The 15,347-nt window shown below is 33.1% G+C and overlaps 1 protein-coding gene across 1 annotated transcript; it reads left to right on the top strand.

Moving 5' to 3' along the window:
• Nucleotides 1–3,510: 3,510 nt before the first annotated feature.
• Nucleotides 3,511–8,919, top strand: LOC149539131 (uncharacterized). The gene is made up of 7 exons (XM_089799110.1): nt 3,511–3,817; nt 4,150–4,266; nt 4,382–4,459; nt 4,872–5,168; nt 6,057–6,692; nt 7,761–7,916; nt 7,994–8,919. Exons 1-7 carry the CDS (start codon nt 3,659–3,661, stop codon nt 8,399–8,401), a joined length of 1,851 nt encoding a protein of 616 aa, XP_089655236.1. The 5' UTR covers nt 3,511–3,658; the 3' UTR covers nt 8,402–8,919.
• The last annotated feature ends 6,428 nt before the right edge of the window (nt 8,920–15,347 follow it).

Raw genomic sequence — 15,347 nt, 5'->3', positions numbered from 1 at the left:
GGGCCTATGATTTCTGACAAGGCTTGCCATTTATTCGGGAGAAATATTTAGATTAAGTACTTTCATGTAATTATTAGATTTAGTACTTTCATTTAATAATTATATTTAGTTTGTGTGACAAAACATTATATTTTCATGATGAACGATACTTTGAATTCTTCATCCTTTGCATGTTGTTACTTCCATTCTAGACAAAAGCAAAAACTAATGGGTAATTTATATATCTACAAGAGTGTATGAGGAATATTTTAAAGTAGGGAAGAACACATATAATATTCAAATGTAATGATTTGTATTTTTTGTTTTATGGTCATTTCTTCTATTTGTCAAATGAGTAGAAGAATCATTTGATCAAGAAATTATGTTCACAAAAGGTAAAAGATATATGTTACTCTCTTGAAAAAGATTTGGCCACATGAATATTAGATACTATGACAGTAATTTATAATTTGTACATTTTATAAATGCTTAGTTATAATATACAAATTCTAATATTTACAAATAAGTTAGTCAAAGTCAATATTTACTACACCCTTATTAAAGGAAATTAGATTCGATGCTTATATGACCTAATTAACCAACTGTTAAATGAATCTTGAATTTTTAATCTAAAAACATATTAAATTTAAATAAATATAATAAAAATAGAAATGTCAAATTATTATTTTTATAATACTTTAGTTCTTTGTTTAGAAAATATATAGTCTTCAAAAAAATTAATAAACCTAAATTTACCATAAATTTACATTTTGATAAGTAAAAATGTTAAAGATTTGTTTAACACATAATTGTAAATTATAGTACTAATGAGTTTCAATATTTTTAAATTAAAACAATAATATGTGCATTCAACGAGTTTTATTACAAAAATTAAATTTATTATATCATATTTAAACTAAATATAAAATTAAGAAGGCATGGTTAGAGGTGGAGGGAGATGGAAAAAGGAGAAGGGAGAGAGATGGGGTAAAGAGAGAAAGAGGATAATTGGGGCCCAAAATAGATAGAGATGGGGGAGGGGGGGTGAAACAAGGGGGATGAGGGTGGGACATGAAGTAGACATCAAGAGATAGGTTACACGAGACAAAGAGAGTAGGTGGTAATAATAGGAGGGGACATGATAGATAGAGAGTGATACAAGTGGAAAATATATGAGGTATACATAGAGAGAGAATGTGAGAGATACAAAGACATGAGGGGTGGGACGTGTGAGAGAGTAAGACAAGGGGACATAGGGCTAGAGACATGAGATTGACATAGAGATAGATTATAACACACACACACACACAGAGGATGGATATGGGGGGCCATGAGAGATATCAAGGAGGTGGGAGACATATGATGTGAAAAAAAAGGATAAATACGAGGAAGAGATGGTAAGTTAACTTTGATGTAGAGAAAGAGGATAAATAAAGGGAAGAGATGGTGAGTTTACTTAGGGGGGGGGGGGAGAGAGAGAGAGAGAGAGAGAGAGAGAGAGAGAGAGAGAGAGAGAGAGATTATGGGCCAACATGAGAGATACCATGGAGATGAGAGACATATGAGGCAAAGAAAGAGGATAAATAAGGGGAAGACACGACGAGTTTACTTAGGGGAGAGAGAGAGATTATGGGTTGACATGAGATATATCATGGAGATGGGAGACATGAGGTAGAGAAAGATGATAAATAAGGGGAAGACATGATGAGTTTACCTAGAGGAGAGAGTGTAAGAGGGTAATTATGGGGAAGACATTTCGAAAGGTAAAGAGCCATGTGAGTGAGAGAGAGGGTGAGAGGCATGTGGTAGATATAGAGGGTGAATAGGCTAGGGGGATGATATTGTGAGAGAAGCAAGGGGAGAGAGTTAAAGAGTGCAATTAGGGAGAAAGAGAGAGGGAGAGGGTGAAAGACATGATGTAGAGATAAATAGTAATTGGGGGATGCAATGGTAAGAGGGTGTGGGAAAAAAAAGAAAGACAAAAGAGGGGGAAGAGATACTTGATAGGGAATCAAATGTATGGATTTGATGATAGGGGAAGGGGAGAGAGAGAGAGAGAGAGAGAGAGAGAGAGAGAGAGAGAGAGAGAGAGAGAGAGAGAGAGGGTAACACTTAGTGAGAGGAGAGAGACAATAGAGTGGAAGAGAGTAAGTAGTGATTAGGGGGAAGAGATAAAGAGAGAGAAGAGGTAGAGGGTTTGAGACACGGGCAAAATATGTGTGTGTGTGTGTGTGGTAATTAGCGAGAGGATATAGTGAGAGGGGGATTGATATGAGAGAAAGGGTAAAAGGGAGATATGAGTAGAGAGAAAGAAAGTGAGATATAAAGATACATGAGATAGAGAGAGTAGGCAATAACAACACAAGAGGACATGAGAGAGAGAGAGAGAGAGAGAGAGAGAGAGAGAGAGAGAGAGATGGCAAGATGTGGTGGGAAATAGGAGAAAGGGAATAGTGGGGAAAGAGAAAGAGATACATGGAGGGGGAGAGATATGAAGTAGAGAAAAAAAGACCTGATAATTTGAGAATCAATAAGAGAAAGAGGGAATATAAGAGAAAGAGGGATATAAGAGAAAGAGGGAATGGGAGAGGGAATAGGAGAGAGATGGGGTAAATAGAATAATTAGGGCATATGATAGATGGACATGGTAATGAAGGAAGGAAGATAGCATAATAGTGATAAGTGTGGGGAAGACAGGGAAGGGGGGTTAAAATAGGAGAAGATATGTTGAGAGAAGGGTGGGGAGAGAGGGAAAGAGAGTAATTATGGGGGGAGATATATGTATGTATATGTTTGGAAAAGAGAGATGTTTAAGAGAGAGTAATAGACATGATGTAAAGATATATTAGGTATTTAGGGGGAAGCAATGGCTAGAGGGGAAGGGAGATGGATAATTTAGGCCCAAAAGAGAGAGAGAGAGAGAGAGGTGTGAGCTAGACATAGTGTGAAGGATGGAAGATAAAGAAACATGAGAGAGTTGTTGAGACTTTAATTTAATGATTAATAAGTTACAAACTATGTATTATAAAAGTTGAAGCCTTAAAAACTCTTTAACTCTTGATTTCCTTAAAGAAGTTCCACTACGACCTTTACTCTATCGCAAATAATAATCTAGCTTTAAGGATAAAACTTATGCTAACACTAATGCAAATGAAAACTCTAATTTCAATCCAAAGTTTAATTCTAATGACTTGAATAAAAAATATACATTTTGATTTTATTAATTATTATGTAGGTGGTAATTTTTATTATTTTTTATTTTCAAAGGGAATCTATTGTATTATATTAAGTATATTTTTGAAGTGAACATATAAAATCTATAATGTATAATAAAATATAATATATTTAATAATTATTATTTATTGATGTAGATTAATGACAATAATATATTTCATGATGAGTGCTACTAGCATATATATATATAGTATTTTGAAATATTAAATAAATATACAAAATTAAAATGTTTTCGAATGTAGGGGATGTGAGCATTTTTCGAAGGACAAGAATATAACATGACATCCCAAGTAACTCCGGTAAACAAAATAAAAAAACGGAAATTGAGAACTGGGAGAAAAGGGAGAAAAAAAGAAAAAACCTTTTCGTGTTCACACTGGGCTTCAGAAAATTCTGAGAAGTTTTTCATGCTTTTAATCTTTCAGTTGAAAAAAAAAGAGATAGAATGGAGCGCGGCAAAGTTTCCAGGTCAATCGTCATGTCTAGTACACCATCTTTGTCTCATAAGCTCAGAGAGAAACTGATATTTACCTTACACCGCCTTCATCAAACCAAGAAAACTTATGCACAGCTGAAATCCGAAGTTGTTAAAGGCCTGGGAGAGGTAATAACCTTGTTATTACTCCATATTGTTTTTGAAATTTGATCTGCTAAACTCCTGCTAGCAGATCGGATAATTCTTTAATTTCTGTTTTGTGCTTGAAAATATTTAACAAAATTAGTAAATGTGTAATATTTTTTCTTTGTTGCACTGAGTAGAAACTTTTGTTCTTGTTTTGTAATGCACTGAAAGTTCAAGCGGTATTTACCTTTTTCGTTAGTTAAATTTAATTTGATTTAGAAATTTAAAAATGTATCTTAGATTTAGTTTATATGAATTTCTGAAACTGTTTTTTTATTGTTCTTATTTTCAATTTTCTATTCTGCAAATTGCAGGCAAAAGATGTTTTCACAAATATTTCGATTCCTCTGCTGCGCCTGGTTGATCTTAAGGTGGAGGAAATGGAAAAGGATGGCCGGAAAACAGTTGTGTTCACAAATAATTTCGAAATGGTAATGTCCACCTGACAAAGTAAAATTATAGAATTTGTACACTTCCTTGGAATCGTATTCAAATATGAGATTAAATAACATATTTATTGGAAACGTAATCGAATTTGGATTGCAGCTCGGAGATTTTGGTGTTGAGAGCGAAACGTTTCAATCTGTTCTGACCAGCACACATAAGTTGCTTCAGCGCTCCGAGGTACGAAACGCCTTGAAAGCTATAGTTCTCATAAATATTTCAATATTTTTGAAAAATTGTCGTTCTGCAAATCTTGTTAATATGAGCTGTAAAATTTATAGTCTGTGCGTTGGAACCCGGATAGAACAGTTTGCTCTCCTTTCACACAAAATCATTCCATAGATTTCATATTCACCTTAAAAAATCAAAGTCTTATGCCCTCCCTATAAGTAGAAACGAGAATATTTCAAAAGGTTTTAGATGATCATCCGTAAAATTGAAAACAGTGAAATAAGGTTTATAAAGTTACCGTACAAATCTAAACAGATCGAAATTGTGTCAGGATTTTCTTTCATTCTCTGCACATGTGTTTTCAAAATCCAAATTTGGATGCTCTGATCTGAACTATTGAATGGCAAAATGTGCTTTTAAGGGGGAAAGTTTCAAGGACAAAGCAGCTTACCACACGGACCAGATCTTGTATACACTAAAATTTCAAGTGAAACAGCTAATACTCTTGCTTAAGACGATTGAATCCCTGGTGAGGTCACAAGAACAAGATCTTACACAGAGATTTGAGGATCATCAGGGTTTGGTAAAGCGAATGCAGGATAAATTTGTGTCAGAGACCATGCGCCTTCATCAACGAATACAGAATATGAAGGAGAATACATTTCCTAGTGCAGATGAAGATAGTTTAAACTCTTCAATCTTAGAACAAGGTTACAAGGTAGGAATAATTTTAGCATCTTAAGTTTTTTTTTTTTTTAAATTATATGTTTTTCTAAAAGAACAATCTATTTGAAAATGAAGATCCCCTTTCATTTTTATAGTACAATCTTTCTTTTGACTACTTTTTTCCTTAGGGCCCGTTTGGTTGCTGGAATAGAGTGGAATAAGAAGAGACAATTAGAATATGTTCTATATTCGCTGTTTGGTACGCTCAATCAGAATTGGAATAGGAAGACATATTCCAATTTTGCCCTCAAAATGAGCATATGTCTATGCCAAAAAATAGATGGAATTAAAATAGCCATTCATATTCCCAATCTATTTTTTTATTAAAAAAAATAGAATTTAATTCCAGTCTTATTCCATTTTTTTCTTCTAATTTTCAATTCCTATGTCAGCAACCAAATGGACCCTTAGTGTGTGATGCGGTGGCTCATTCTACGGGATCTTAACAGCATAGTTTGTACGGATAGTGTGAGAGGTTAAAAGATATTTTTTCTTCCGCTATTAATGCGTTCGTTGAATTCCTTACATGTAAATCTTTGAGCTTTCTGGTCACTTCGAAGCTTAATCTAATCTTTTCTAAATAAAATTTTCAAAAATCACATAAAACTATATAATTTTGTATGAATAAAGCAGGCGAAAGTGTCGGACACAGTTTCCGCTGGTCAAGAGATGTCAATTTTGACGGATAGTTTATGTTTTCAGAAAATTTCAAAGCTAGATGATTGATAAGCAGAAATGCAAGAAACTTTCATCATTCCGCTTGAACGATTCAAAAGGAAACGGGGATATCGTTTTAACAAGTTTGTTCTAGAAGACTTTGGAACTGACAAGTAACTTTTGTCTGAATCTCTAATACATGTATGATCTGATCTACTGCCAGGCTCTTCTGTCCATCGTCTTGAAACTACAGAAAGCAGTATTTGACGGCTTTAGAAAAGGGCTAGGTGAGCTAAAAGAAGAAATGGAAGGAATGATTGATGATCTCGCAAGTCACATGTGCCAACCTTTGCTTTCCTACATGAAACGCCTGAGCTCCGAAGGCATAATGTCTCTGGTCCGTCAATTACAGTCCCTTGTAGAACAGATGGAAACAAATTTTGTTCAACATATGCCAGCCTTAATGGCAGCAAATAACAGGCTTTTGCTACAGCTAAGGGATTCTGAATTACAGTTAAAGGAACGGGAAAAAGTAGTGCAAAATATGGGAGTGTCTCTCAAGGATTCACTGTTAAAGAGAAGTGAAGAAACAGAAGAATTTCGCAAGCGTATGAGGACTCAGTTTAAACGCATTCAAGATCTAGAACAGGATGTTAAGGAAATGAAGGCTGAAAGACTTGAAGATAAGCAGGCTTTGTGTGCCAAAGATAGACAAATTAAGTTGCAAAGAGACGAAACATTGCGCAAAGCAGAGAGTTTCGATCGTCAACTCTCAATGCTCAGGGAAGAAAATCAGCTACTAAAAAAGCTGTCTCAAAATAGAAAGATGAGTTCTTCGGAGATTTTCACAACTGATAAGGTATTTTGGAATATCTTAACACAAATTTGCTGCTTGTCACCGTAATTTTTTTCATATATTATGCATTTTTACAAATCGTTCCAATATAAGTCAAAAATTACAAGAGGAAAGATCCGCTCGACACAGAAATAGCTATAGGCATATAATAGAAGAGAAACTAATCTTATGTTTCCATGCGGCTACTTAAGTGTGCTTTGTGGCGGAGTGTATAATTTGATATCTACCGCTTAGAGCAGTGACTGCTAGCCAAAATAAGCCTAGCAGTCGCATGGAGACATGCCCTAAGTATGGGCATTTTATCTCCTCTATTAGAACGGGAAGTAACACAAAGTAAAACTATATGTGTATCTCAACAAAGACCTGCCAAAGTCTATTGGCAATTTGCGATTTGCATCAGGGAATGCTTACTATGAAATTTATTATTATGTATTAATAAAATTATATATAGAAAGAGTGGGAGGGGAGGCGAAAGAGGAGTGTTTACAGATTTAAAAATGTATTCTTATGTGGAAACTTATACGATTTATTTTTATAATAAGATTTTTTTATAATATAAATTGATATTAAATAATTTATAAAATTGAAAGTTTTTTTCCAAGTTCTGTCTTTATATGAAATAAAAAATAAAATATTATTAATTATTTCATAGATGAATCTCAAAATTTTAGCTTAAATTTTTTCTAGAAATCTAAAGAATTTATGACATAATAATATTGAACTTACAATTTTTTAATTACCACAACTTCATAAAAAAATCTATACCAATTTTTTTTAACATTGTCTGCTATGAAACTATAATAAAAATTAATTAATTCCAACAATTTCTAAATCTCGTCTAATAACCGTCTCCATTAATTCACAGCCTAATTGAAACAACTCCTGGTCTCGAATCAATATTATTTCATAACATTTTTCGAAAATCAGGGAACTCACTTTAAAAGATTCTAAAGTCGCACAAGGGAGAATATTAGTGTAGCTAATTTAAATCTTCACAACAAAATTTCTCATTGACAAATCCTAGCCCAAAAGTCGCCCTTCTTACAATTGGCACTTATTCTGTCCTCGCAGAGAACAACGAATTCTGTGAACGAAATGTGGCGAAACAGGGGTGCACAAAACTTTTCAAAGCCGAAAACCGCCACGGACATTCTGATGAGTCCAAATGACAACAGAAACGATTCATTTCTGCGGGCGAAATCGGATCGATACTCATTACACAACATGGTAATCACCAAACCCCACTTAATAATTTGTTTTGCTTTTGAGATGGCTCGCTTGTAGTTATCTATTCTGTTTTACAGGCGAGCTGCGAAAAGGAAGAGAAATTCGGAGACGGTTTCCTGTGGGATATTTTGGAGAAGAGACAAAAGGCAGGAATCGGGTGTTCGAATCCCCTCAATAACAACTCAAGAAAAGCAGAAAGCGGTACAAGTGCAAAGGCCAGTCTTCCCTCTCATCTCGCTCAGTATTCATTTCAAAATTCATCACTAAATCTGGGCGAAGAAGATGGAGCTTGTCTGAGAGGAAACAGTCCTAGACTTCAGGGGCCTATCACAAGGAATTTTGCACGTCGCATGCTCGAAACTCCTCCCTCTCAAAAACCTTCGCCATCAAGAAATTCGCCGTATAATCTGAGAAGGAATAATGGCGTACTGGGCAAGCGCGACTCTCCTAACAGCCCGACTCTGTTTTCGCCGTGGCGTAAGTAGTTTCTAGCTTTGAGGCATAAACAATTTCGATTTCTTACGCTATTTCCAATAGCGTTTACTCAATCTCTTTGTAAAAGGATGACCGATCAAATTATTAGATTTTCCCTTCAAGTGCATAGTAAATTATATGAAGATTGTAAAGATTGGGAAGACCACTACTGGAAACACACATGAAACAATTTTGTCCGTAGGGAACTCTATAAAAATCAACATATTCAAACATTTCAGAAAGCTTATTCACAACAGGGCAGTTATGTGCTTTCTTTATTTGCAGAATACAAAACATATCAGACAACCTATTTTGATTTGAAATAACCTGCACATTCTCAAAATTTGCATACGTTAATATGTAATAATTTCTTTGTTCTTCAACTTACAGAACATTGTCTCAAGATACTGTAGTTGTTAATTGACTCAATGTAATGTCTCCTGCTTGGCTGAGACCAGTTAATCGTAGATTGTTCAAGTTTCAATACAATGTATTTAGTTTATGCTGGTAAGAAAACTATTTATATGTTTATTGATAGAGTGGAGCTCTTAAAATTCATAGTTTTTAAATTTATCTTAATTCTTATTGTAATTTTAATTTTATCAAGTAATTTTAATTTAAGAAGAATGCTGTGGATGTAGTCAGGTTATTTAGACATCATTTTTGAATGCCTGTCCCTTTTTCAATAGTCTCCCCATCAAGGTCAAAGTTTGCAGATCTGAGTCTTGAAATTTTTTTTTGGTACAATCTCGTCAAGGTGCTGGAGCTTGCTGATCAGCATTGTATTTTGGAAATAATTAATTGCCCAGAATTTACTGTAGCCTCTCTGTGAGAACATCTTTAAGTTCCCTTCTTAAATACTAGAATGATAATAGATAATAAGTCTTAAGCATTCATGTGAAAATATCTTAAAGTTTCCTCCTTAAATACTACAATGATAATAAGTTTTAAACATTTATGTTTTAATGTACTTATCAATTAATACTAATCATTAAATAATAGTTTTCCAATCTATGTATGTACTGAACAAAACTATGATTTTTATGGATATGGTTGCTTGTGTAGATTGTCTAAGTTTCAAGAGAATCTAATTAATTTATGCCGGTAAGAAAACTATTTATATATGTTTATTGATAGAGTAGAGATTTTAAAACTTATAATTAATTTTTTTATTATCTTTATCTCTATTATAATTATAATTTAAGAAGAATGCTTTGGACGTAATTAGGTTATTTAGACATCATTTCTCAATAGGCTCCCCCTCAAGGTTTATGGATCCAAGTTTTTAAGAATTTCTTGGCATAATCCCCTCAAGGTGCTTGAGCTCCCTAATCCCCATCCTATTTTGGAAATAATTAATTGCCTAGAATTTACTCAAGCCTCTCCTTAAAAGCATCTTTAAGTTCCCTCCTTATATACTAAAATGATAATAAGTCTTAAGCATTCATGTTCTAATGTATTTATCTAATAATGCTAACCATTAAATTATAGTTTTCCAATATATGTACATACTTGGAATAAAACTATGATTCTTATGGATATAGTTTCTTGTGTATGGTACTTATATTCAATTAATACTTGTTGAATATATATGTTTATCAATAGACTAATCGACTTCTTTGAGTCTTTGTCTCTATTACTATTGATGAGGTCAAGATTAAAACTGAACTTCACGATTTAATGAATATCATTCACTATGAACATAAACTTACAAATGAAAGCATCAACAAGAAACCAACTTGAATAACCATTCACGCAAATGTAAAAATGTCACCAGTATTTTTCCTTGTGGAAACCCAAGGATTAAGGGAAAAACCATTGTGGGAGTTGCTACCCACAAATATGCACTCTTTTGAAATGTGTCATGTTAAAGACTTGGCCCTTTTAGGAGCTTACAACAATGTTTAGATAAGAATTGAACCTATTAGTAGTCACTTAATTAAGGGATTTACTTCAACCTTACTAGGAGCTTTAATTTGTTAGGATCAACCCTATAAAGATATTTAAACCCAAGTGAATGAGTCACTATGTTAAAGAATTTATAAGAAATATCTATTAGGATCTACCCATCTATGGGAGTTTTTTGTAAAAATTGTTAGGAATCAACAAGTTCAATGATTTGTGAATAGAAATGCTTCATTTCTTGATTAAATCCAATTTAGTTCAACAATACACAAGTGCATAGTCACTTCTACAACTACACTTGATCGCAATACTATCACCCACAATCCACTCTTAGCATTTCAACCTACATTCCTATATATTCATTCTAGCAGATAATAAGACAAAACTACCTTATTTCACAATTTACAATCATTCTTGCTCAAAAAAAAAATCCTAAATTTATTACACTTCTAGTGAACAATCAATTTCATACATAAGCTAGTCAATTTCATACATAAGTTAGTCATAGATTCCAACACACATCAAACAAATACATAAATAGTTACTGATTTGATGAATTTTCTAATACACAGCAAAAACCTTCAAAATTTTATTCACCTTGATCATCGTAGTAATCAAGAATAGCCAAGATCATCTAGTTAAGTCATCTTGACAAGTATTACAAAATACTGGCGGAATAAGAGTTTTTTATCTATATTAAGATATGCCATTTCATGAAGAAATTGTTAGAGTGGGGTTTTTGTTGCACCAAAAGACCAATCTATCAATGCTCAATACAACCACTCAACTTATAGTACACAGGAGGAGGTTAAGCCCTTGTCACAAATCCTAAAGGGAGCACAAAGCAAATTTCCAACAATCTTCCCCTCAATGTTACTTGAGGGTCACAAGATTTGAACCTGTGACCAAGCTCTTATACCAATTGTTGAAAATATAAGGTAGGCTAGGTTATTGAGAGGGGAGGGGTAAATCAGGAACCAATAAAACTTTAATCACAATTCACCAATTGATCCTTCATATATTATACTGATATAATTGCATGCATGAAAGAATGAAAGCAATAAAAGGGTATGTGCAGGATCATGGTCAACCAAACTATGACCTTAAGTGGCAGTGAAAAACCAACAAATCAAGGTTATGTTAACATGACACATACTTTTAAAGTAGTTATGGGATTTATATCAAAAAGTTATAATAGAAAAATATGTTAGAAATTGAATGTAGGTTCTAAAATACTAGGCCTTGTCTAGAGAAAAAAATTATTTGATTTGTCAGAATTTTGGATTTTAATGCAATACTACAAAATTTTCAGAACTAAAATAATAGTTAGGTGTATGTCTAACCACCTTAATCAAAATCAAATGATAATATTTTTTAATATAATTATAGATATAGAAAGTAGACTCATGCCTTAATGTCAGACATATTTTTTGATATTTTTATTCTAAATAAATAATTAAATATGAATTTTCTACTATAAATTTTTAAAAATAAAATAACTCCCATGTATGACCACCTTAACTAATTGAAAACTTTACAAAATTAATTTTTAATTTTTTTCTTATCCTAGGTGAAGCATAGAATGTGACGCAACTTTTGGATTTCAAAAATGTTATACCATTTGAAAGTCATGGTTATTTTTTAATTAGCGTGTCAATCAGTAGTTTATAGACATCTTCTTTAAAAATTAACTAATAAATACTTATCAAACTCATAATTTGTGAGCAATTATATTGATGGAATCTTGAGCGTGTAATCAAAAAACCCTTTTTGTTTCATTGAATTTTGATGAAAAAAATATTGTCAGATGGGTACTCAAAGTCTGAATGTTAGTGAAACATGTCTCAAACACATTTTTTGAGTTGACCAAAGAGGTTTGGTAAATAAAAAGCCTAATCAGGTACCCAAAATTTGGCAGCAAAAAATAAATTTCAAAAATTAATTGCCCAAATTTTGGAGGAAAATCAATTTGGCAAGTGTACAATAATATTGTTTATTATTATATATTATTATATATTAGTGTTGAAATTCTTTAGAATAACTGGGGGGGGGGGGGTTGAATTAGTTATCCAAGGTCTAGATGTACAAATAAAACTTTTCACAGCATAGTGAACCCATATCCATAAAACATTTTCATCATGCATGCATCCATTAGATTATGCAATCGCTCAAACTTGTAGGTTATTGTCAAATCAATTTGCAGAAAATGTAAACATGAAACACAATAGATTCAATAACACATTTGACATAATGATTTAACATGGAAGCCCAATTTGGGAAAAACCACCAGTAACATGCTATTCATTCTCACTCTTTTGAAGTAACACCCTGTGAGAGACCAACCTTGTTAAAGGTTACAATACACACTATTAAATGTGACATGGTTAAAGAATTTCAATCACCCTGTTAGGAGTGAACCTTGTTAGAGGATTTTAGATCATTCACTTAGAATGTCACCTAGTTAAAGGATTTACAAATGATTATTAGGTCAACCTTAATTCAAAGGATTTACCTTAGACTGATACAATGATTAGAGTATAATAGTAAGGCTTGATCTGATAACAAATTACAACACACTTACAGATTACAAATCTCTATTTTAGTCCTCCATTCTGCTTGGCTTTCATACACTTTAGCTCCGATAGCTTGTTCACCCTTCAAGCATTTATACCCTTAAGCCTTCTTTCTTTTCTTGCCAATGTAGTCTCTTCTCTTAGGTCGCTGAATGAAGCAATACCCTAGACTCCTTGTCTTCCTTAGGCTCTCACACATGACAACCCTTTCTTCTGACCAACCATCTCTATAAATAGAGAATTAAGATCTTTTGTCATTCATCCTCCATCATCCATTTTAGGGTTAGGTGAAATTAGGTAGGATTCGATGAATCTACCCCTTATTTCATTTCATTCCCTTCTAGAAACTTCTACTAAGTCAATTCTCTTTCTATTCACCTTTAAAATGGTTCACCATGAATTCTGTGCCACCAGCTCATCAACCTTTTCTTCCAAACAATCCAAGAAATCAAACTTGTCAGCTCAAATTCATCAAATTCTTGATCTTTCTCATAATGCTGACACTCGGCATTAACTGGCTTTTGATGCTTGATACATACTGCATTGCTTGACATCCTTTGTTAAAACACTCAGCACAAACTAAAGTTTACTAGTGCTCGACATCAACACTGTTTCACTTGGTTAAACTGAAAGACTTTGCTCGGCTCCAACTAATTTTCTACTTAGCTTGCACTTTGTTCGGCACCTACTATCCACTTAGTCAATCTTGGCAGACAAACTTCATTTAACTTGTTCTTCCAAACTTACTCAGTGTAATCCAACCTTTGCAACCTTAAGTAGATTATCAATGCACTATAATATCATTGTCTTAACTGATTCTTGTACTCCTTTTCATATCATAACTCAACCTTTCCTCTAGGTGCTCTTATTACCTCATTTGATCACATCCTCTTCATCAATCAAATAAATGATATTACTCAAATCATATAAGCAATTGTCTTACCAGCAAGTAGCAAGTTTGACATCAGTGACAAAACAATGATTGAAACACATTTATCATACTTATATCAATATATTTTCAACAATTAGTATATTATAATTATAATTATTAAATATAATATAGTAATATATATGATTATTGTTACTATTATTATTATATAATCTAGTAAGATATTATTTTTATATTTAATATATAGTCATATATTATTATATAATATAGTAATGTATTATTATTATTATATAGTAAAATATGATTATTATTATTAAATATAATATAGTAATATATATGATTATTTGTAAGGGTCATAGATGCTCTCTTGTCAAGTTCTTCCCTTTACGAGCCATTGAACCAGCTTTTATGTTTATATATATAATTTCAGTGTCATGTCTCTTTTCGCCATATATATATATATATATATATATATATATATGATTATTATTATTATTATATAATCTAGTAATATATTATTATTAATATATAGTCATATATTATTATTATTGTATAGTAGGGATCATAGGCTAGGGTAATCAATGCAATGGGTCAAATGGGGTTGTGGGCTAGCGTATGACCCCATTTGACCCATAGCATTGATTACCTTATGTCCTTAGGGGTCTTAGGACCCCTATGGACACGTGTCGTGATGCAATGGATCCAATGGGGTTGTGCATTATCCTATGATCCCTTTCAACCCATTTGAATGAATGAAATAGGTCCCTAAGGGTCCACATGTCATGAAATGCATCAAAAGGGGTCACCTATGATCCCTTTTGACCCATTCAAATGAATGAAATAGGTCCTTAACATGCTGTCATGAAATGCATCAAAAGGGATCATAGGTTATCCTATGACCCCTTTCGACCCATTTGAACGAATGAAATAGGTCCTTAGGGGTCTTAGGACTCCTAGGGACACATGTTGTCATGAAATGCATCGAAAGGGGTCATAGGTATTTCATCGAAAGGGGTCATAGGTTAACCTAACCTATGACCCCTTTCGATGCATTTCATGACAACATGTGTCCCTAGGAGTCCTAAGACCTTATCCTATGACCCCTTTCAACCCATTCCAACTAAATAGGGTAAAAATAGGTCCTATCCTCAACTCAAATTTTCAATGGGAATGATCCAAATTTATTAACCACAAGGAAGTAATCAACGCACAAATGGATCATGTAATGGAGAATAAGGAGAAAGGAGGTCCTATGGTCTTCCTATTTGAGAAGTATGTGCTTAAATCTTGAAACAAATAAAAGACAAATAATAACCTTGAAGTAGAATAAATCTAGAAAATTTTGATTTTTGGTGTTTGTGTACAGTTTTGGGGATCTTTGTAACCTATTCCGAATTAAAAATGTCGAGATGGAGAAAACCCAAAAGAAATTCGTCCTTTTGAGGGGAGGTTGACCTTGACCCTGATAATAGGGCACAATTATATGTCAAAAAGTTGACTTTGACCTGCACTGCTCTGACAAAATTTCTATTCATGGATTCTACAAGTTTGACGAAAAGGGTATCCAAATTTGTTATTTAATTCATTGTT

Source organism: Cupressus sempervirens, chromosome 9, assembly GCF_028749045.1.
Source record: "Cupressus sempervirens isolate cs-2001-9-10 chromosome 9, ASM2874904v1, whole genome shotgun sequence".
In the NCBI taxonomy this organism is placed as follows: Eukaryota; Viridiplantae; Streptophyta; class Pinopsida; order Cupressales; family Cupressaceae; genus Cupressus; species Cupressus sempervirens.
The sequence above is the reverse complement of the archived record's forward strand: the minus strand, read 5'-3'. Positions and strand labels throughout refer to the sequence as shown.